Source organism: Sus scrofa, chromosome 6 (assembly GCF_000003025.6).
Source record: "Sus scrofa isolate TJ Tabasco breed Duroc chromosome 6, Sscrofa11.1, whole genome shotgun sequence".
Lineage (NCBI taxonomy): Eukaryota > Metazoa > Chordata > Mammalia > Artiodactyla > Suidae > Sus > Sus scrofa.
The window spans coordinates 96,397,131-96,418,769 of NC_010448.4; the positions used below are offsets into that span (position 1 = coordinate 96,397,131).

The 21,639-nt window shown below is 52.8% G+C and overlaps 1 protein-coding gene across 9 annotated transcripts in view; it reads right to left on the reverse strand.

Annotated features, from left to right (window-relative positions):
- Positions 4,520-21,639, reverse strand: part of LDLRAD4 (low density lipoprotein receptor class A domain containing 4) — a 176,513-nt gene continuing 159,393 nt past the window's right edge. For all 9 annotated transcript variants that reach the window (XM_021096017.1, XM_013999207.2, XM_005665262.3 and 6 more), the window contains 3 exons: positions 20,685-20,827; positions 11,863-11,913; positions 4,520-10,581 (listed from right to left, as the gene is read on the reverse strand). In XM_021096017.1, coding sequence (XP_020951676.1) covers positions 10,093-10,581; positions 11,863-11,913; positions 20,685-20,827 — 683 coding nt within the window. In that variant the 3' untranslated portion in view covers positions 4,520-10,092. The remainder of the gene's footprint in view (positions 10,582-11,862; positions 11,914-20,684; positions 20,828-21,639) is intronic.

Here is a 21,639-nt window from a genome sequence, read left to right on the forward strand (position 1 = left end):
AGTCATAAACCCGAGGCTTACAGAGAACTTATATAGAATTTTGTCTCTAGTGGGTCACTTTAGAATATTTCAGCTGAGGAAGGGCGAGCAGGAGAGCTGAACCTGACATTTGGATCCCAGCTGCTGGTTTAGCACTTTTCCAGTCATGCCAGGAACTAAGGTGAAGTCCTTGCTTTGGACCTTTATGATCACAGAAAAGGGGCATTCTTTCCTGCCTGTGCTTCTGCTTCCTTCGTCCCACAGCCTGACAGCTGGGGAACGTTTGCTGAAGCCCTGTCACTGTCCAGCTTGACTTGGCAGCACAGGGTTATTAGCTATTTTCAGACACCCACATCCATACTTGAGAGCAGGTATCCAAACTGGTGATTAGACCTAGTTTTTAGGCATCAAAACATGTTTAATATTTCATTGTCCAAGAGGATTTGATCTCAGGAAATACCCCATTCCTCCTTGGTTAAAAAATAGTGTGTTTGCTTTTCCTACTGCTTTTCTGTTGAGGGGCTCAGCAGTGGCCTCAGCATCTGAGCCTGTATTTGTGACACTCGAGCAGCTCCGATTGGAATTTTCCACTTTGGGACAATCACCAGAATGTCGAGGCATCAGAAGCTGGCATTGGTGGCAACTTTTAGCACCAAGTGCACAGTGTGCCCCTGATTAAGAACCATTAGGCTGCGTCCCCAGGAGCGGAGGTTGACGTAACAGGAGATTGACAGTGAGGCAAGCCCACTTGCTCCTGGGCAGATCGGGTTAGTAAGAGGGTTCACATGTGGCATGGGGGCCAGGACAGTCTCAGATTAGGAACAGCTCCCCTGCCCCTCACAGAAAGGAAGCCAGAGGAGGACAAAATGGGGGCCAAGGCGGGAAATTATTTTAACTATTATCCCTTAGGATTGTCACAGTTTATTACTAAGACTGTAAGAATACCCCCCCAACACACAGAACATTTAACTACAAAGACTATACACACTTAGAGTAATGAGAAACAAAGCAGATATATTTTACATAACCTGTGGGGAGGAGGTCCTGGGCCCGGGGCCACCGTCTCCATTGTGGCAGGGCTGCCCCAGCTCCTGAGGCCAGAACTGCTGCAGCGGGAAGAGTGGCAGCCGCACCTGTCACCACTGAGGGCGTAGAGCCAGTGTCATGGCAGTGCTTGCTCCCAGCCCACAGGGACTGGGCTTGTTTAGCAAGGAAGGCTGCAATAGTAGCTCCCTGTGCTGGGGCTGTGCGTGGCAGGACACCCTCCAGCCTTCCCGCCAGTGCCCTGTTGTCCACGTGACATGTAGCAATGGAGCTGATACTTGAGCCCCCCAGTCTGTAAGCTCCAAAGCCTGTGCCGCCCTTGACCAGTAAGCAGGAAATCTCACAGAAGTGGGACCTCAGGCTCCCACACAAAAGCTGGGGCTGGACCCAGCCTGGCTTGGGGCCCGAGAGCAGGCCAAGGGGTGGGTGTCTGGCCTACCATTTGCGAGATCAGAGTCTGCACTGTGGTGTAAAGCTGCTTACTCCAGATCCTTACAGCACTACCAGGGTACACACGAAATTCGACTGGCCTCCCAACACATTACATCACAGAGGAGCAGCTGTACACAGGTGTGCATAAATACATATACTGCTTCCTGGTAGGGCCTTTGAAAGTCTATTTCAGTTACCACTGTGTTCAAATGACTGGAACTGTAGCTTTTGCTCTTCCGATTTTCAAAAGTTTGTGTATGGGAGCTCCCCTTGTGGCATGGGGGGTTACGAACACGACTAGTATCCATGTGGATTCGGGTTCAGTCCCTGGCCTTAGATTCTGTCCTTGCCGTGAGCTGTGGTGTAGGCCATCAGCTGCAGCTCTGATTCAACCCCTAGCCTAGAAACTTCCATATGCCACATGTGTGGCCCTAAAAAGCAAAAAAGAAAAGTGAGCCTATAAAAATGAATGAGGTTTGCATTAGGGCAAAAGCCCAAAGTCTGGACAGAAACATGACATCAAAACAATGAACTTTCCAAATGTAAAGTTTGGGGGGTTTTTTTTGTTTGTGTGTTTGTTTGTTTTTACTATTGGGCTCTTCTAAAACATGCATTTTAATTAGAATCCATTCAAAGCAAAACATCGAAACTGTAATGATGGAGTTCCTGTCATGGCTCAGTGGTTAACGTATCTGACTAGGAACCATAAGGTTGTGGGTTCGATCCCTGGCCTTGCTCAGTGGGTTAAGGATCCGGCATTGCCATGAGCTGTGGTGTAGGTTGCAGACGCAGCTCAGATCCCGAGTTGCTATGGCTCTGGCGTAGGCCGGGGGCTACAGCTCCGATTCGACCCCTAGCCTGGGAGTTTCCATATGCTGCGGAAGCGGCCCTAGAAAAGGCAAAAAGACAAAAACAAAAAACAAAAAACAGTGTAATGACAGAAATCTGATTATGATGTTTTAAGTAACAGGCTGATTATAAATTCAGGTGTTGTATAGAGAGTCAAAGTGTTTATTCCAAGGCCACTATGAGTGGATCTCTGAAAGGTTCTGGAGGTTTCTTTTACGCACACCTTGTTTTTCTACATGTCCCTTTGATGGCTTGAAGAGGGCTGCCTGAGCGCTTCCTTGTCCATCTGCTTAGCAGTTGGTAGCTCTGCTCTTTCACAGACAAGCCAGAAAACAGAAGTCAGTCCAAAAAAGAGTGGCAGGGTCTGGGGTCCAGGGAGGCCCCAAAGTGCAGTGGGAGCTCCTCAAATACCAGGCTGTGGAGAGGGCTCTGGGGCTGTTCTGTCCTATGCAGAGTGTGGCCTGTGTGGAGGATGTGGGTCTGGACACCTCCCTGGCTGGCAGTGCCTGGGCTCTCGAGGCTCATGCCAGGCTCCTTGATCCCCGTCACTTCAGCTCCAGCCTGATGGACAGCTCCCTGGGTCATCAGCAGCCTCCGGAGACTGCCCAGCACACACAGCCAGGGCACAGGACGGGGTCCCACAGGCCTCATCAATGGAGACATCCCACCTCCTGTCATCTCTCAGTGCCATGCTGAGCCCCGCTGCCCAGGGTGGATACCAGTGGGACCACTGACCGTCTCCTGCTGCCTCCTCCAGGACAGCTCCAGGTAACCTCCCTGCACCCAGACCTTCAACCTCATGTGGACTCCTCAGTGTTTACTGAGCCCAGTCAGGGAGGAATCTCCCCTCCTGTGTGGAACTTTCTCTGTGAGGAAGGCTTATACCCATCTTACCTTCACTGCGGGATGGAAGTTTGGGGAATATTCTGTCATACTTCTCAAATATCTGCTGAATAAGAGATTATAGAATTTATCCCAGAGCATAGTGTGATTTATCAGTGACTATTTGCTGCTTTAAGGGAGAGAAATCCTTTTTTTTATAGCCATTTTCTTCTTCATAGCTTACTAATCCCCTTTCCGAAACAATCTTTAAAAAAATCAAATAAGTGTTATAACTCATAGAGTTAAAACTCATGAGAGTTTTGGGTCCATACAGTTATTTAAATGAACTTTAAGGTTTTACTTTAAGGTTCCTTACATATAGAAATTCAAAAGTAGGAGTTCTGTTGTCGTGCATTGGAAACGAATCTGACTAGGAACCACGAGGTTGTGGGTTTGATCCCTGGCCTCGCTCAGTGGGTTAATGATCTGGTGTAGCCGTGAGCTGTGGTGTGGGTTGCAGGCGCAGCTCGGATCTGGCGTTCCTGTGGCTGTGGCATAGGCCGGTAGCTGTAGCCCCAACTGGACCCCTAGCCTGGGAACCTCCATATGCCATGGGCTGCCCTAAGGAGGCGGGGGGGAAATAGAAGTAGAAGTCCCTGTTGTGGCTCAGCAGGTTAAGAATCTGACTGGTATCCATGAGGATGGGGGTTCAATCCCTGAACTTGCTGAGTGGGTTAAGGATCCAGTGTTGCCACAAGCTGCGGCACAGTTTACAGATGCAGCTCTGATTCAACCCCTTAGCCTGGGAACTTCCATGTGCTGCAGGTGCAGCCCTGGAAAAAAAAAAAAAGGAATTTACTTCCTGTAACCAAGCTAAACTCAGCTTATTCTAAGTAGTTTGGTAGATTGTATGAAGATTTTGTGTGTTCAGTCATCTCTGAATCTTTATTTAGAGCTTAGAGATAATATCTCATCTGTCAGTGAAGGAAATTTAGGTTCCTTTTGCTACATTATAATGGACTGAAAACCTCTGACACCCAGGACCTGAGCCTTGAGAGCACCTGCCCTGTGTGGAATGCTTCTTAGACTCCTCCTTCTAGTTGTGGGCTAAGGTGACTCCAGTTTCTTTGTGACAGCGTCCAGATCCTGAAGGAAATACCTCATCTCATCTCAGATGACGATTCCTGAATGTTGTTTGTAGGACCCGGCACTGTGATGTGATCTGACCAGGGTTTATAGCAGACTATAAGGATTTCTAAAGTCAGAGTGAGTAAGAGCTGAATGGGAAGGTTAGCTGGGGAACCATAAGAACCATTTTTGAAACAGGTTTTGAAACACATGTAGTACCCCTCCCCATTGTGTACTTTGTGAAAGTTGAAAAAAAGGAGACGTGTAGCACTGATTATTTTTAATGATTTTTGAGCTATGGTTTGACCACAGCATTAAGTACAAGCAGGAAAGGCTGATTTCATAACACAAAGCACTTAGAGCAACATCTTTCTTTAAAGATAACAGACTTGGGTCTAAGAAAGACATCACCATTGCTCAGATAACAGGCACAACAATTGGGAGTCTTTTTCTGTGTAGAACTGGGAATCATGTTGAAAAGTAAGTGGATTATCATAGCTCATGTGAACAACTAAAAAGTTCAAATGCAGCTGTGCTTTTTCATTATAAAGCAGTCTACTGAAAATTGAACTAAATGCTATGGATAATATTGTACATATTTGAAAACAGCTTTTACACCAGAAAGTGAGATATTGGAAAGCCATAAAATGAAAAAATAGCAATATACCAGCAAGCACATGAAAATGAACCAGTGACATTAACAGTAAAGTTTCAGCCTCCATCAGTTCTGTGGAAAGGAAGCAATGGTGTGGTGACAGATGTCCGGAGTCTCAAACATCCACTCTGTTTGGCCTTCCTCCCGAGAGGTGGGACCTGGGGCAGTATTTGACAAGCCGGGTCCTTGGCCCTTGAGCTGAACCACCAGGGCCACTGCACACACAGATCTGCATCTTCCCATGAAAAGTCGATCCAAGAAGGCCTGACTTCTGCTCCGTTCGCATCAACAGTTGCAGAGATGTTTTCAGTTTAAGAACAGTCAGTAACTTGTTTTCTGGAGGACAAGGGTATGAGTCCATTGTGCACGTACAGCACAGAGCAAATCACAGAATTCATTGGAGTTAACATCCTCTGATGACAGAGTAGACTGGAGACATCGGATGGGCGGAACTTGACTGATGGCCTCTGTGGACAGCACTGGGAAGCTCCATGCTCGTACCCACGATTCACTGGTCGACAGAGCGAACACTGTCATGGGCTTTTCTGTTTTTAATATTAAAATGTTTGAAGACAAATGCAGAGGCCACAGTGAGACACTGAAAACGGAGTTGGAAGCAGATGGTGTGTCAGAGGATGTCTGTGACATGCAACGTGGTCCCCAGTTGGCAGCAAAACCTACTTTGGTTCTGGGGTCGTGATCACCTGGAGACCCCAAAAGGGAAGACTTGGCCTGAGAGCCAGCCAGCTAATTAGAACCGGTAACAAAGATGTTTCTGAGAGTGAGGCTTCTGTCAAGTGCACTGATTTGTCCTGAGTTATTTTTCCTGCAAATGCTACTGCTTGTCCATTGGTTCCACAGCTTCAGTTTGTCAGAAAGGCACAGAGACAGATGGTCACAAAGGCATCTGGGCTGCCAGCCAGTGTGCTTGCCCTGAGAGGTTCTGCCATGGGACCTGCCCTTTCATTCTACAACATGGGATATAAGGTCCCTTCAAGTTGAAAAATCAGTATTTTTTCCTAATTAATACTGGTCCAACTGAGCATTTACTGAAGGGATTAAAATAAGCATCTGATGGGACTAAAAAGCTGTGGGATTTTTTTAAATTATTTCATTAGAAGTATTTTCACAATGCAGATTCAAGTCTGATTGCTATATATTTGCTGGCCATAGGCTGTGTCTTGCTTGTTCGGACTTATTGCCCGTGTGTTATAATATTGATGCTTAGTAGGAAAATGAACTACATAGGCTTTTTTATCTGTGTGCATCCTTTTGCAAATTCCTTACAAAAGAGGACAAAGCATATAGGCATTTAAAAATTCTATGCCATTTCTGTTAAAATTGGTATCTATACATTAGATTGCAGTGTAAAGAAATGTTTATTCTACCCATTGGGTAGGAAATGAGTATAATGTTTTCACTTGGCATTCAGCACCTTACACATGAAAACCTAAGACAGGCCCCGAAAAGCACCATTGTAGGTCAGGCACACAGAGGTGGGGCCTGGTTCCCACATCTGCTGAAGACACCTGGACCACTTAAAACTACTACCTCCCCGAGCTCTTTAAAGGACTGTTCTACATAGCCGGCCTCTAGGGCTCCCACCCCAGCACGTGCCCCACACCCACCATATGTCACCCACACTGAGAACAGTGCTACCTGGCCTCTGTGGCTCCCACCCCAGCACTTCCCCCTGCCCCCACACAGAGCATGTGTCACACACACTGAGAACAGTGCTGCCTGGCCTCTATGGCTCCCACCCCAGCACTTCACATGCGCGCGCGCGCACACACACACACACACACCTCACCATGTGTCACACACACTGAGAACAGTGCTGCCTGTACAGCTCCCTCTCTGTGAGTGAGCTTTCTCACTCGGCTGACCTGGAAGATAGCAGCAGTGGCAGCAGGTGATCCCAGCCGTGAATGTGAACTTGAACTGTGCAAGATGCAGCCATGTGGAAGGTGAAACCACCTAAGCTAAAATCCTAACTCCTATAAAGGGCTGGCAAGGATGTCCACAGCCACCCACGTCTCTGGGACCTGCATGAGACCTGGGTGAGAGCAATTCCTTCATCTGCATTTGCTATGTCCCTTTAGAGACACTGTCCTCACACTGCAGGGACTTGGAAATGCGTCTGCACATTGCCAAGGCTGTCGTGACTGGGGAACAGGCTGAGCAGAGGGGGAGCCTGGTTCCTGCTCTTCTGTCAAGGTTGGGGGTATGGGGGTGGTAAGGCCCACATCCAGCACTGGTGCATTTCTGGTTTCAATGTATAGACAAGATCCAAACACTAACAAAAACCAAGTATCCTTCCCAGTTTTTCCTTCACAGACACGGAGGTGTGGGGAGCATCCCCCAGCCCCTGCCTGCGGCAGGATCCACCAGCATGGCAGCCTGTGGCCATGGCAGGGGGAGCTGCTATGGAAGGTGGAGATGGAAATGGACTCTGTCCACCCTGAGCAGCTTTCTGACAGTGCTTTGCCTCTGAGGCCGTCTCATGCACCTGGACAAGAAGATCCAGGTAAGTGAGGATGGAGGTGATAACCTGAAGCTCAAGACGCACTCATCTGATTGCAGGTCTCCTTGCTCATGAGGAAGGTCCCCAGCTTCCTGCTAGCCCATGTTCTCGCCCAGCAAGGGTGACTGGGTTTAAGTGTCGTCCTCATGACAAACCTTCCTAAGCTCTGCCCCTCGGCTGTACTCGGGCTGTGTGTCCAAGCATATCTGTGGTGCAGTGGTCAGAAGGTATGCTTGTCAAGGTTTTTTTAATAATGAATTTTGGTCATGGAAGAGATCAACTTTGTAAATGCATAATTTGTTTAGCAGAATATTCTCTGTACTAAAGGGTGGCCTTAGTGTCTGAGGAACAAGGCTTTCTGAAAAAGCCAGTAGGTGCTGGATGTTCCTGTAAACAGGACTCAGTGTGCCTGGGCTTCATGCCCTGTGAGTTGCTAGGACAAAGAAGTCACGGAGCCCCACTCCCACCCACTGCTCACCAATGGCCTAAAACCCTGGTTTCTAAACTGGACCCGCAGGCTCCACCATCATCCTGAACGTTAGGCCACAATGACCAACATGTGTCTTCACCGTTGCTCTTCCTTCTGCAGCAGGCTGGCTGCAGCCTTCGAAGGAACAGCGGTCCAAAGCACCTTCTCCCTGTGTGTCTGAGAATTGACGGTCCAATTTATGACCCTGGCTTTTAAACTAATTCATTATGGAGGTCCAGCCTCAGAGACCATTCGAGCCCTGGTCTGATGCATCTGCAGCTTCAAACAACAATTTCCATCAGAGGCAGTTCTCTAGGGTGGTGAAGGGAGCAACCTCTGTCCTGAAGGATAACTGATGTTACTTGAATTCAGTGTTTGGCCAGGCCTGTGGACACCTGCCAAACATCCACGCACTTACAAGTGACTACAGGCTCCCTGTGCTTCACCTACCCGCTCCAGCAAAGTGTAGCTTTGGAACCAAGACACCATCAGCGCTCCTCCTCATGCTGCGTCAGAGGGGATGCCTGGCCAATAATCTGCCCAAGCCCCCCAGGGGGTCCTAGCTTGACAGGCATCTTCAATGGTGGTGTGAAAGGAAGTCTCACGCCCCTCGAGTCCACCTCCCTCAGGCAAGGTTCCCATGGCCCTCAGCTGACCTGTCAGGGGCCATCTCTGTGTGTCCTGGGGATCTCACCACAGCCCTCACTGAGCTCGCTGCCCAGCAGGGCTGGAGTGTAGTGATAGCCACTGACCACCTTCTCTCCTGGAGTCTGGCTAGTGCTGTGGATGTTCCTGAGAGAGGTGTCCTCCAAACCAGACCCAACCCAGGGACCTACCGAGCAGGGGGAGCCTAGGAGAGGAGTGGTGGGTGGGACTAGCAGTGGCAGTACAAGGTCCCCCACCAGGCAGCCACCTCTAAGACCAGGACATGGGACACTCAAACTGCAGCTCAGAATCCCTGTGAGAGCAGTCAGGGAGCTGTAGAAGAGCCCCCACCCTCACCCTGGGTGCACCAAAGGGAGTGAGCAAGTAGCAAGTCTCCTGGTTTACTGGAGAAATGTTTGTAAATGTCCACAGTAGCCAACTCAGACTAACAGCATTTCAGGTTAGTTTTCTAGTTGCATTTTGGCTGCAGTTTGTGCTTTTTGTCCTGTGCAGAGTCTAGCCTCCCTCACACAAGGCTTCCTGTGCGGGCCAGCGTGCTGTGCGGGAGGACTGCCAACTGTCGTACTAACCAGCCATCCCGGCCTGAGCTCAGTTTTCCAGGAAAGGGGCAAACACAGGAACACGCTGAGCAGTCACAGGTTTCAACAGTATACAAATAACCACCTTGCATTTTGAACGATTTATTGCATAAAATAACGTGTGTATCTGAGTATGTTTCATGCTACAGTGAAAAAAAAATCTGAATGATGGAAGAAACTGCGCTGCTGGCGGACCAGGGCAGCACCGTGTGGCCCTGGGTGTGTAAGTGCAGGTGTCGGTCATTGTTAAAACACACAGCCTGAGATCAAGAGGGGAATGCTGAGGTTTGCCTCGTCCATCCAGAAGTTGCAGATGTTTCAGTGACGCATCCACTGAGATGTGATGAACTTCTTGGTGAATGTGGGGCTACGTCCTTTTTTGCATGGCTGTGAGGTAACAACCATCCACAGGTGAAAAAACATACAGAACTTCAAGTAAAGCTTCCTCGTTATCTTAAACACGAAGACAGTGCAACTTTTAAAAACGCAGCATCACAACACAAATTAACTCCTTGCATTCATCTGACTTCACTTTATACCTTGGCACACAAAACAGGAACTTAGAATCATATTTTAAGAACAAAAGTTCCACAGTTTGGGGCGGGGGGAGGCAAACCGAGGCTTCACCCCTGTAATGTATAGCACTTTCCTCTGTACTCGGGTTAACTGTAAAAACAGGGCATTCTGGCCTCTTCCTCTGCCAACTCAGCTTTCATAAATCAAACGCCCCCACTGTCTTCCAAGCACCCCTTTTCCTGGGTCCCCATGCACACCCTTTGCCACAACCAGCCCTGTCCCCACACTGCCTCCATGAACACTGCAGCCAGACTGGAGGTTTGTTCCCGTCTGGTCTGTCTGCCGCTACCCTGAGAGGGATCAGAAAAGACCGCTCGTTGCGCTGGCCGGAGCGGAGGGGCGACTCCCTCTGGCACCTGTGCCCGGCGGGTCAGGCGAGGTCCCCAGCCTTCCTGTCCTTGCCCTGGGCGGGCGGCACCATGCTCCCGGGTGCCCTGGGGGGCACGGGGGCGGAGCCGCGGGGACAGCCCATGGCCTCGCTGTAGGGTGGGGGCGGCCCTTCCATTCGCCCGTGGCTGCTGCAGGTGCTGGCGCTGATGCCTGAGTGGCTGCTGGGCGGGCACGGGCCTCCGCTGCGCACCGACGCCAGCCCGTCGCTGTCGAATATGGTCCGGTTGGGCGGGGCCCGCACAGACTCGCGGTTGAGCTCCAGCTGCTGCTCAGGGTCCCGGAGCTGCAGGGCACAGGGCCCCTGGTACGGGGGCGGCTCCTCCCCATCCGACAGGGAGATGGTGGGGGGGAGATCGATGTCGCGCTGCACGAAGGGGTAGGTGGGCTGGAAGCCGCCGAACCTGTCCCGCTCCCTCTGGAGGAAGGCCGGGCCGGGCACCCCGTCCCTGAACCGCGGGCCGAACATGAGCTGCACGGACAGAAAGGGAAGTTCACGCCTGGTCTGTTCCCACCCGGCTGAAAACTTCTTCCCCGACAAAACCAGGAAAAGACTATTCATTCGAGGAAGGGTCGTCTTCTCATGACTTCCATTACCTTCCCAAGCCACGATGGTTCACTCTGGATAACTGGTACTGAAAAGGTGGGATTAATGGAGTCACTGTGCTTACATGCGTCCCACCGGGTCACGGGAAAGCAGGAGCCCCCCTGCCTGCCCACCTCCTTGGGGCCTGCTTCAGGCACACAGCCCCTGCCTGCATCTGTGCCTGCGATTCAGAGCGCTGGGGAGTGGGCAGGGTTTCCACTGTAAATTTAAGTTGTAACCTCTCCCGGGATGTCCCTGGAGCAGGCACGAGGCACTGGGTCAAGTATGAATCATTTATAGGAACTTGGTGCCCTTTCCAAGGTATTCCTTTAAAAATAGGTAACAAGGGACTGCTTTTCTTTCTGGTTCCCAGATTTTGTTTGTTTTGTCTTTCTGAAGGCCACACTTGCAGCATATGGAGGTTCCCAGGCTAGGGGTCTAATGGGAGCTGTAGCCACCAGCCTTCACCAGAGCCACAGCAACGCGGGATCTGAGCCACGTCTGTGACCTACACCACAGCTCATAGCAATGCTGGATCCTTAACCAACTGAGAAAGGCCAGGTATCGAACCCGCAACCTCATGGTTCCTAGTTGGGTTCATTAACCACTGTGCCAGGACGGGAACTCCCCCGATTTTTCCAGTTATTTCTTTCCTGCAGTTATTTTTGGTTACTGACATGAAAATTTTTATATTCCAAAGTAAATAGGATTATAGGTAGTTTTTCCCCCCAAGAGAATCGAGGCACTCTGTTTCTTACCCCACTGCCACCCCACCACCCAGATTTCTTCTAGAAGAAGGATATATATATATGTATGTAAAGATGTATGTTCATCCATCAACTTCTTTCGCACCGTGGTTTAACTTATTTTTAGTCATATGCTTTCAACTGGGAGATGGGATGAATGGTGGCATGATGTTTACAAGCTGCACCACACCCATCATCTCATCCTTGGCAGCTTAAGGCATCAAGTGAACATCCGAGATTTTCTGAGGTGCTTTGGCCAGAGAATCACAGGCCTGGGGGCTGCTAGGAAAGCCCCTCCCCTACCTCCTAAGTCAAGTTATAGGCAGGCCTTTGACCTTCATCTGTGCTGACAGGTTCAATCCTTCCACTGACCTGATTCATTCCCCTCTCCTGCCACCGCCCCCCATGTCCAGCCCCTTACCTCTGAGGCAGGCCGAGGTCCAGAGCCGTCTAAAGGCCACAGGCGTCCTTCCTGGCAGAATGGAGGGTAGGGGAACGATAGCACAGGAAGGTCATTAGTCTGCACAGCTGCACCCAAAGCCAAGAGCTCACCCTCCAAGGCGAGCGGGCTGTTACCACCCGGAACCGAAGAGGCCCAAGTCCTGTGTCACCCACACCTTGATGGAGGATTTTGGCCACAGAGGGTCAGATCCCCAAGCGTGAGAGCCCCCTGGGCATCTTCTGGTAAGTTGATTCTTCAGTACAAATGCTTACAAGGCAGGCGAACCCTGACAGCTAACTGCTCAATAGCTTTTTTTCAAAAAAGTTCATCCAGGAGTTCCCGTCATAGCTCAGCGGTAACAAACCCGACTAGGATCCATGAGGATGCAGGTTCCATCCCTGGCCTTGCTCTGTGGGTTAACGATCTGGCAATGCTGTGAGCTGAGATGTAGGTCGCAGATGCAACTCAGATCTGGTGCTGTGCCTGTGGTGTAGGCTGGCAGCTGCAGTTCCAATTCGACCCCTAGCCTGGGAACTTACATATGCCATGGGCGCAGCCCTAAAAAAGCAAAAAGCAAAAAATAAAAAAGGTTTGGCCAGACTGACAAGGTGACAAACAGAAGGCATGATAAAGGTCACTTCTAATGCCATAAACTTTGCAGAGCATTTCCGTATAGTACCCCTGTTGAACCCAAGTTGTTGGCTATTAGCATCTGCTGGGTTGTGACTAACAGGTGCCTGCCTTTCTAGGTCCCCAGGAATATGTGAATACGACCTTGTGCCTTCATGGCCTCCTGTGGTGTGAACAGCCCCAGGTCTCAGAGGCAAACGCCATCTCCCCTGAGACCATGTGGGCCACATCCAGCAGGGCACCCCTCACTGCAAGCAGGTGTGTCCCCCTGGGTTAACCACAGGGCAGCTGCGTTCAGAGCAAGTTTGGGCTAATTGCCTGCCTGAGTATACAAACAACTCTGTAACAATGACAGAGGGACAAGTGTCTGAGCCTCGGGCCTGCTCCTCTGCATCCAGGGGCACAGTCACTCTCATTGAGAGCTACACAGAACATCCTTCAGTGTTCCACCCCTGCAACCGCAACAGCAGGTAGACGCTCAGTGCACAGTGTGGCGGCCAGGTGAACTGGGCAGGGAGGCCCCCGGAGGGGGTGGCACATTTTCTCAAAATGGAATGACCATCTTCAATGACTTATTTCCCTAGAAATGAGCAAAACTGGAAAAGTGCCCAGCCGAGGCCCCCAAGCCTTCCACATACTCGTATTTCAGCAAATTCTCATCTGCCTCCCTGTTCCCAGATCCCCACATGCTTCTTGGCCTCTGGCAGTCTGGAGCCCCTCCTGCTGGTGGCACCCCTCCTGGTCCCCCCACCCCTCTGGCCCCTTGGCCTGCTCCTGGTGGGCAGTGGGGGGGATGCCTCAGGGGCCACACTCTCCCTCCAGGCTCACATGGCCCCTTGTGGATCCCGCCACAGACCTCATCCCGCAGCACCACCCTGGCCTCCCCTCTGCTGCCAGGATCCCCGCAGGGCCTCTCAGCACCTGTGCCCAGTGCCCACGGCCCCTCATGAGAACGACACATGCCACCTTGTCCCCTGGGCTGGAACCTTGAGCTGAGAGCCCATTTCTTCATCTGCAGATAGGAGGAGTTTTCCCTGTCTGCTCCTTCAGGAACCATCTCCTGTCTCAAGGGTACAGGTGCTCACACCCACACAGTCACCTTTCATTACACTCAGGCAAGCCATGAAGTAAGATCGTGGTGCCATGGGAACAAGACCTTGCCTGTACCTTCACCCGAATGCACTCCCTCTGTCCCAGCTGTCTCCTGTGGGGACTGTCCACTGTCACTTCACGGCCACCCAGTTCATCCTCATCTTCATCCGCCACAGGCTGAAGGTTCTGGGCCACCCCACCCTCTGTCACCTCAGCGAAGCTGCTGGGACACAAGCAAGTTGGCCTGCCCCCTCTGGCTGCTCAGCGCACTCCAGTTTGCTTTCTTACTGGCCTCGTTCTCAAGCCAGGTCTGGTGTACCTGTTCCTAGTAAGGTTACTGGAGACACTGGAACGGAGCAGGATGCACCAGGCTATCCCTCCAGCCCCAGGACACTTAGAAGGGCATCCAGCTATGGGGAGAAGGAAGTGGGCCCCACGTCCTGTGTGTGAGCAGGCCCCCTCTTCACTCTCTGGTTTTTCCCAGAACAAAGGTGGTGACAACTTCGTATTACCAGACAGACAACCCCTAACATCCACCCAGGTGTGGGTCTGTGAGGGCAAGTGGCCTTGAGCTGCTGTGATGTGACCTCAGACAGCAGTATGTGTAAATCCCTTTGTGGTGACACAGTTTGTGCAAAGCAAGGCCCCTGCTGAATATTTTGGCTTCTACTCAAAGGTTCCCCCTTCCCAGTGAATGAACATATCACATGGCCTTAAATATTTGAAAATCTGTTTTTCTCCCTGTCCTAGGGTGAGACTTTCAAAGCATCGGCAAAAATGATTGCATCTGCAGCAACACCTTTGCCTTCTGATAAAATCAGTTTTCTCTGTTCTTCCTTTCCCCGGGCAGCCTCTCCAGCAGCCAAGGCTTCAGGGCTGCTGCCTCTCCCACCACTGTGCCCGAGGACGGCAGTAACTGCTCAGGTGTGAGGGCAGCTCCTCATGACGTCAGTGTCCTCCCTGAACCAGACTCTCCAGCTACCTCTCCCTCCCAACTCCACTCCACCCAGGGCTCGGCCCTTGAGAGAAAGACAAATCTCGAAGGAAGCTCTGCTGGGAAGAGAAGAAAGCGAACCCTTCCATGTGCAGAACACCGAACAGATCAGTGAGGCCACTAGGAAGCAGGCAGCAAAGGAGTGTGCAGTGCCTCCTGGGCTCGGCTGGGAGAGTGAGCAGCAAGCGTGGGCGCCAGGGGGACCCACACGCGTGAGCCTCCTGTCGCATGTGAGAGGCACAGAGCGAGTGCTTCCCTGCGGCCACAGAGCTGGTGGGGGGACAAAGCCAGGCCCCGGCCACCTCCCTTGGTGTCTCTGACAGCCCTGGGAGCCTCCCCAACAAGGGCCACTCGGAATTAGAATTAGAGGATTTTTTTCCCCCAGAACAAACCACACCAATTTTTAGGAACAAAGTAAAAAGAGACGAAACAAACTTAGATTATTAATGATAATGCCTATTTAGAAGGCTGCTAAAACTGGTTCATAAAAATTTTTATCAATTTTAGTTAAAACTCTGAGGATAGCCTGTTTGTCACAATACAGACCATGTTCAAATGCACTCCCTTGGGAGGCCGTAGGCTACAGATGCTCAGAACAGTCTGGGACAGTCTCGAGCATCAGCCTACGTGAGCAGAGGGTGTGTTCTCACTGTAAAAGCACCACACAGACACGTCTCCTCGCAGGAGTCTTAACACAGGCCAGGCCCTCCCTCTGTCCACCGCCACTCCCTGTGTCCTTTCGACCTTTCTCTACAGGGCCAGCTTGCAGCTCAGCTAACACCAGCCTTACTCATTGTCGCCCTGGGCTGTACACCAAAACGATATCATGAACTTCATCAGCAACATCTGAAGACTCTAAACAAAGTTTGGCTGGTACCAAAAATCAAATCCATCCTCAGAGAACAGGTAAGAAAAAGGAAGACTTGCCATCATTGAGAAGTTCTTTAAAAAGCCTCTTGAAAATGTTACTAATAATAACCTGTAAGCTCTGAAGGTAACGTTAGAACCGTTCGGAACAAGCTCACCAGCATAAAGATGATCTGAGTTACTCGCTTGCTTTAAAGACACGTCTTGGGGACTCACTGTGTTATACCCATGGCCCAGTGTCCTTATCCAATTTCTGCCAGCAACTTGGCCTCCTTTCTCTTACTTGAAGGAGACATTCTCATTTGAAGCTCTTAAAATTGTTTAATCTCCTAATGCTTCAAGGAGGAACCTTTTAAATAGCTGGTCTGCAAAAGGCATGTTCCTGCAGAGACAAACAGGAGGCAGACGGTAGGATCCAGTGCCTGAAACGGGGTGGCAGGAATCCAGCGTGGGGAGCCTGTGCCCTGGCCAGCCAGCGGTCAGAGCCTCGCCCGCTACACTTCACCATCAGGCGCTCGTTTTTTGCACTGAAAATGGTTCACATCTATCATTTTAGAAATGCTTTCCTAATGCAGGCTGACGTAGGCAGGGATGAGCTAAGGCTGAGGCACAGGGGCCAGAATGGGCTGTGGGCCTGCCCTTCCCTGGACCTGGCCATACCTGCAGTGTAGCCGGAGTGGCTTCTCGAGGCATCCAGGGATGGAGAGGAGCCCACAGACTGTGGCCCTGCCCCAAGCACGGGCCTGGGCAGCTATCCTGCCCAGACTCACCTGGCTGAACAGCCCATCTAGTGAGAATGATCTTACTTCCACAAGGAAGTCCTCTCATTTTTCTGGGAGCCAATGGCCCTCTTCATCCATCTTTGTTTTCAGCTTTACAGTGGAGACATGAGGGCAGAAGAAATTGTTTTCTCTAAAAGCAATCACCAGGCAAAGCTGCCTGCAGCTGAGGCCCCATGCAGGGGTGGGACCCCAGCCAGAGGTCGGCCCCAGCCTGGGGAGTAAAGCAGGAGTACAAGCCAGTGTGGCCGATATGCTCGCTTTTCAAGGAAAGGTGTAAATTTCCACTTTTACGTGAAATTTCCCCGTTCTTACAAGACGGAGCAACTTTTGTCAAGGCAGCCTGTGGGGGGACCACAGAGCTGGCAGGGCTGGTGAGGCTGGGGCCCCAACTGCCGGCCTGGAGCTGCTTTGGCTCCAGGGAGGCCATGCACCGTACTTCATAGTTGATTTAATCCCTGCAGCAGCTGGTAATGAAGACATGCCCGACACAACTCCTTTAGTTATTTTGTTAATTGAAATTGCTGGTTTTACAGGTCAAAATGGCTGCACAAGCAGAATTCACGTGGTTCGAAGCGAAGAAAATGTTCCTGTCCCTCCGCTGTTCCTAGTCGGTGGCCAGCTACCTCCACCTCATCCAGGCAGGCTGGCTGGCCCTGAGGGCTGGGCTACAGGGTAGGCTTCAGAAAGGCCTCTCCTAGCTCTGGAGAGGCTCCAGCGACAGGTGCAAACATCTTTCAGGGCCAGCCAGAGATGTGTCTGGAAGACTGAGGCCCTTCTACTGTTTTCCCATTACTTAGCGGTCCAAGATAATGAAATCGAGACAAGTCTCAAAACTCCTGAATCACATAAACCAGGCTCCAAGCACTAAGGCAAGGCCAACTCAGCAAGAACACATCCGGCTTTTGTCGCAAACCCAACACAACTGCAGCCGCTGCTACGTAAGCACCTGCTTTGCTTATAACTTCATGGAAGTCAGCTCACTCTCCATTTTCATCCAGAAATGGCTGCTTGCACCGAATTCAGGGCCAGACCACCCTGTGCCCCTGCTCCCTGGCACAGTGTCTCAGGGACGCTGTGGTGCCACAAGCTGAGGGGCCTCGGCCACCACGGTCTCCCTCTGTCCTCCCATGGCCAGGGACAAGCTGCACAGGTCTGTGGCCTCCCACGGGCGTGGGTAGAGGCGCCAGGGGCCACGTGAGGAAGGGCTTTGCACAAAGCACACCTTCCGAATCAGGGAGGCTTGGCCCAAGGAAGCCGCTGGTCCAACCCCTGTTTCCAGAGGATGCTCCCTGAGAAGCTCTGGGGTGGTTCCAAGTTCCTGGAAGCCCTCCTGGACAAAGGGAAGCCCCTGGCTCACCCCAGGGCTCAGGTTTCCTCAACCAAATCAGAGTGTCCTCCTCAGACACAAAGCCCAACATGTTCCTTTCTGTTTCTGCCCTGATTCTCAAGGCTTCCCCAAGAGAGAAGTAAAAATAAACTTAACCAAGTGTTAACACCAAACCCCTGAAAGCTGATGAACTAGATACCCAGCCCTTCTCACACCAGCTTAAACTAAACACACTTCTTAGCAACACGGCCATGAGACCTCACTCAGTTCTAGAACAAATGGGCCAAAAGGCCACCAGCTGAGGGGTCCCAGCTCTGCACAGGCTGAGCCTTGGACGTGCACCCACAGTGAGGCCAGCAGGTGGCGCCCCACACCTATAAGCTGCGCACCAGAGGACGCAGTGGCTCCTGAGCAAAAGGAGAGGCCCTTGGAGCTCTGACGACAAACACAGAAGCACTCAGACCTCAACACCCGAGCAGCTCCGAGCTCATGGCTTCCCTCCCAGGCACAGCCTGCACACGGCCCCCAGGAAGGGAGGTGCTCGCAGCTGCCCCAGGCCAATCGTCATGCCCATCACACCCTTCGCACAGTTACAGTACCTGGTGCACCCTCCCCACACACAGAAGACCCTCTGGAGACCCCCCTGGCTGCCCCCAAGATTGTGAAACAGCAGGAGCCAGGTGGGTGCCACTGACTCAAGGCTGGGGCTCTGCAGCATCTCCTTCTGGACTGGTCAGTGCTGGCCCACGGGCACTGAATGACCAAGTGGACAAAGGAAAGGCAGAGCTCAGACCAAGAGCCCCTGATGGGGCAGGACCAGCAGCAGTCTCCACTCTGGCCACACCTCCCAACCAGCCACGAGACCCACAAGCATCACAGCATCAGCCGCCACCCCCACTTGCCCAATGGTCTGCGGGACCATCAGGGTCTCTGCTGATGGGGAGGCCTCCGTCATCTGGGGGGCTGCCCTGGGCCCTGGTGGGCTTTAGAGTGTCCCTGCGGCCCCCTCCTCGAGCAGCGACAGCCAAACACACCTCCAGTGGCCAGAGGCCCTAGTTGGAGCAGTGAGTGAGCAGCGGCTCGCCCTGGGTGAGATGAGGGGAGAAGCAGGCAGTGCAGGGACAGGAAGCCTACTGGGCCACACCCACCGTGCTCCCTGGGTCTGGACCTAAGGCTGGGAGAAGACGTGAACTGGGAGGTGCAGGTAGGGCCTCGAGTGTCTCTGGTCAGTGTGAAAATGCATCCTGAGTGTGAAACACCAGGTAGCAGCGGCCACAGAAGCTGAGGCTCCAGACCTGACCTCCATCCCTGGCTCAGAAGAGAATGCAGCTCCAGGCAAACCTTCAAGCATCCACTAACCAAGCCGGGCTGGGCCCTGAGTGTCCTCAGCTGCCTATGTAGGCAGCCCCTAAGGGGCCTCGAAGAGTCATGTTGCTACCTTCTCCATCTGAAGAAATGGACGTGCAGCCCCTGGGGCCAAACTGCTGCCCCAGAAGGGGCCTGGGGACCCACTTCCAAGTGAACAGAAGACCCCCTGCTGCCTCTGCTCCGGCTGGGGCAGGCGTGCCAGGTGTGCTGTCTGCACTGCAGGGAGGGTGGGGCCCAGGCCTTCTGTCACTGACCCCAGCAGAAGGTGTAACACGGAGCTGGGATCAGCTCCTGGCAGGGGCCCGGCGGGGCCGGCAGGCCTGTCTCACAGCTGAGCATGAAGGCTGGCCCTGCTGTTTCTGCCACTGCTGCCATGACAAGGTTTTCTCTGGGCTCTCTCTTTAAACCCAGAAGAATCACACGTACGCTGGCCTTCTGCATCCATGATTCAACTGACCCGAGATAGACGATCTTTGGGGGAAAAAAAAAAATTTCCAGAAAACCCCAAAAAGCAAAACTTGACTCTACCACACTTCAGCAACTAACGGCGAAGCGTTTACATCATGTGAAGAATTGTTCAGTGACCCAGACGTAACATAAAGCATGTGGGTCACACGCAAACACCGCAGTGTTTAGTATCAGGGACTGGAGCATCCAGGTTTGGTGTCTGGGGATGTTGGGAGCCAGTGCCCCAAGGATACAGTGGTATTTTGTGTCCCAAACTTGAGAAGAATGGTCCCCTCCTGCAGGTGACAGAGCTACTCAACAGCAGGGGTCCTCGGCCCCAGGACCTGAGAGAACCACACTGCTGGGATGACAAAGGGCCAGGTTCACAGGGCCAGGGGGCTTGTGGGCCTGACTGGGGACCTGGGGATGATGGAGGAGACAGCAGAGGGCCAGGAAATGCAGGAGGGAAAGAGGTTCTTCCTCAGGACCAACCTGAAGCCCCGCAGCACAGCCGGTCCCCCTGCACAGCCCCACCGTTCCCTTTTGCTCGGCAGCCAGACACAGAACCACAGGGACAGACTGACGGTTCACTGAGCAACTGTGCCCATGCAGTGTGCCCCCCAACTCTGGGTCCCAGCAGAACAGTGCACCACACTCACGGCGGCCTCCCAAGCTGGTCCCCAGACAGCCCTGGTCCTGACGCACTCAGGGTGGGCCCCCTCCGCCCACCAAGGAAGCCTCGGCGTCATGCGCCTTGGAAGCAGTGTTCCCAGGCTCCTCTGAAGGTCCAGAAGCACAGCTTGGAACAGCCTCGTGTGGCCCTGGGTCCCAGGCAGAGATCACAGAGCAGTTTAACTGAGTACCAGTGTTTTATTTCCCAGTACCAGTGTTTTATGTCCCTGTGCAGCGTCCAGGTGTGATGTCCGTCACACCACAGATTCGGGCCAAGAAGTCTGCAGGAGCCTTAAAACCAAGCTAAAGAGACTCGCTGTTCCATGAGGCCAATGGAACCCACTGCCCTCATCCCCCTGGAGACCCTGGACTCTCACTGCCCTGCTGCTGTCCCCAGCTTGCCGCACCTGGGCCGGCATCCCGCCCGGATGCAGGACGCATCAGTGGTCCCGGACTGAGTTCCAGCGCAGATGGGACTCATGTGTGACACTGGGGAAGAACCCCCATACCGCCAAGCTCCGCAAGTTCAAAACAGGTGCCAGCAGGTGGTCCAGGGACAGAGGTGGCACCCAAGGGCTGGCCCGCCCACCCACCTCCCCGCCAACACCCAGGGCACATGTACCGGCTGCAGCCCGGCCTCCGGCCTCTGGCGCTGAATGAAGGAGCGGCTGGAGACTCTGTAGCGGTGCAGCAGGCAGACGATGACCACGACCATCACGGTGACCACCACCACGACGACCAGCACCTGGGCCAGCTCCAGCTCCGCTGTGACAGAAGAGGACAGTGTCGGCCTGAGGGGCGCATTGGCCCCCAGGGGCAGAACCCTCCCTTGTCCTTACAGTCCTGTGTCCCGTTGGTCCCATAGGACTTCCCAGCGGGGGGGGCTGTGGTGTGACGGACATCACACCTGGACGCTGCACAGGGACACCCCTCTTCCCCGGGCAGACCCTTGGGTGCCATCCCCTGGAGCCTGATAGCATCTGCCTGTCCCCTACGCCCCGTCCCGCCAGATCTGCCCACAGTGACAAAGTGGAAGAACCATGATTCCCAAAGTGCCTCCACCCAGGGCCTGCACAGCGCCCTGGAGGAGAGACGCCTGCAAAGGCTCCACCTTGGGAAGCAACTGAGAAGGCCCGTCTGCACCCACTGCCCCCAAATCGTCCCCAGCACTCCGCCTGTGCACACTAGGGATCAGGGGGGCTCAGCCCTCCTGCCTGTGGCTTCCAGCTGCCCCCCACCCTAAGAGGAAGCCACAGTGCAGGGGTGGCAACTGAAGAGCAAGGCTCCAGGAGAAGAGGACAGTGCTCGACTCTGTGGGGCGGCAGGGAGACCTTAGGCAGGGCCGGGGGTTCTGTCCATGGCGGTTCTGCTTGCGACTTGCAACCACACACCCATGTGCATGTGTGTGCACAAACACCCATGCACAGGGGTGCACACATGTGCACAGAAACAAGGATATACAAGTGTACACACATGCATGAACACGCACATGGATACACATGCGTACACATGCATGCACAGACACATGTAAGATATACACGGGGGCCACACGGCTCAACCCAAACGTCACCACTTAC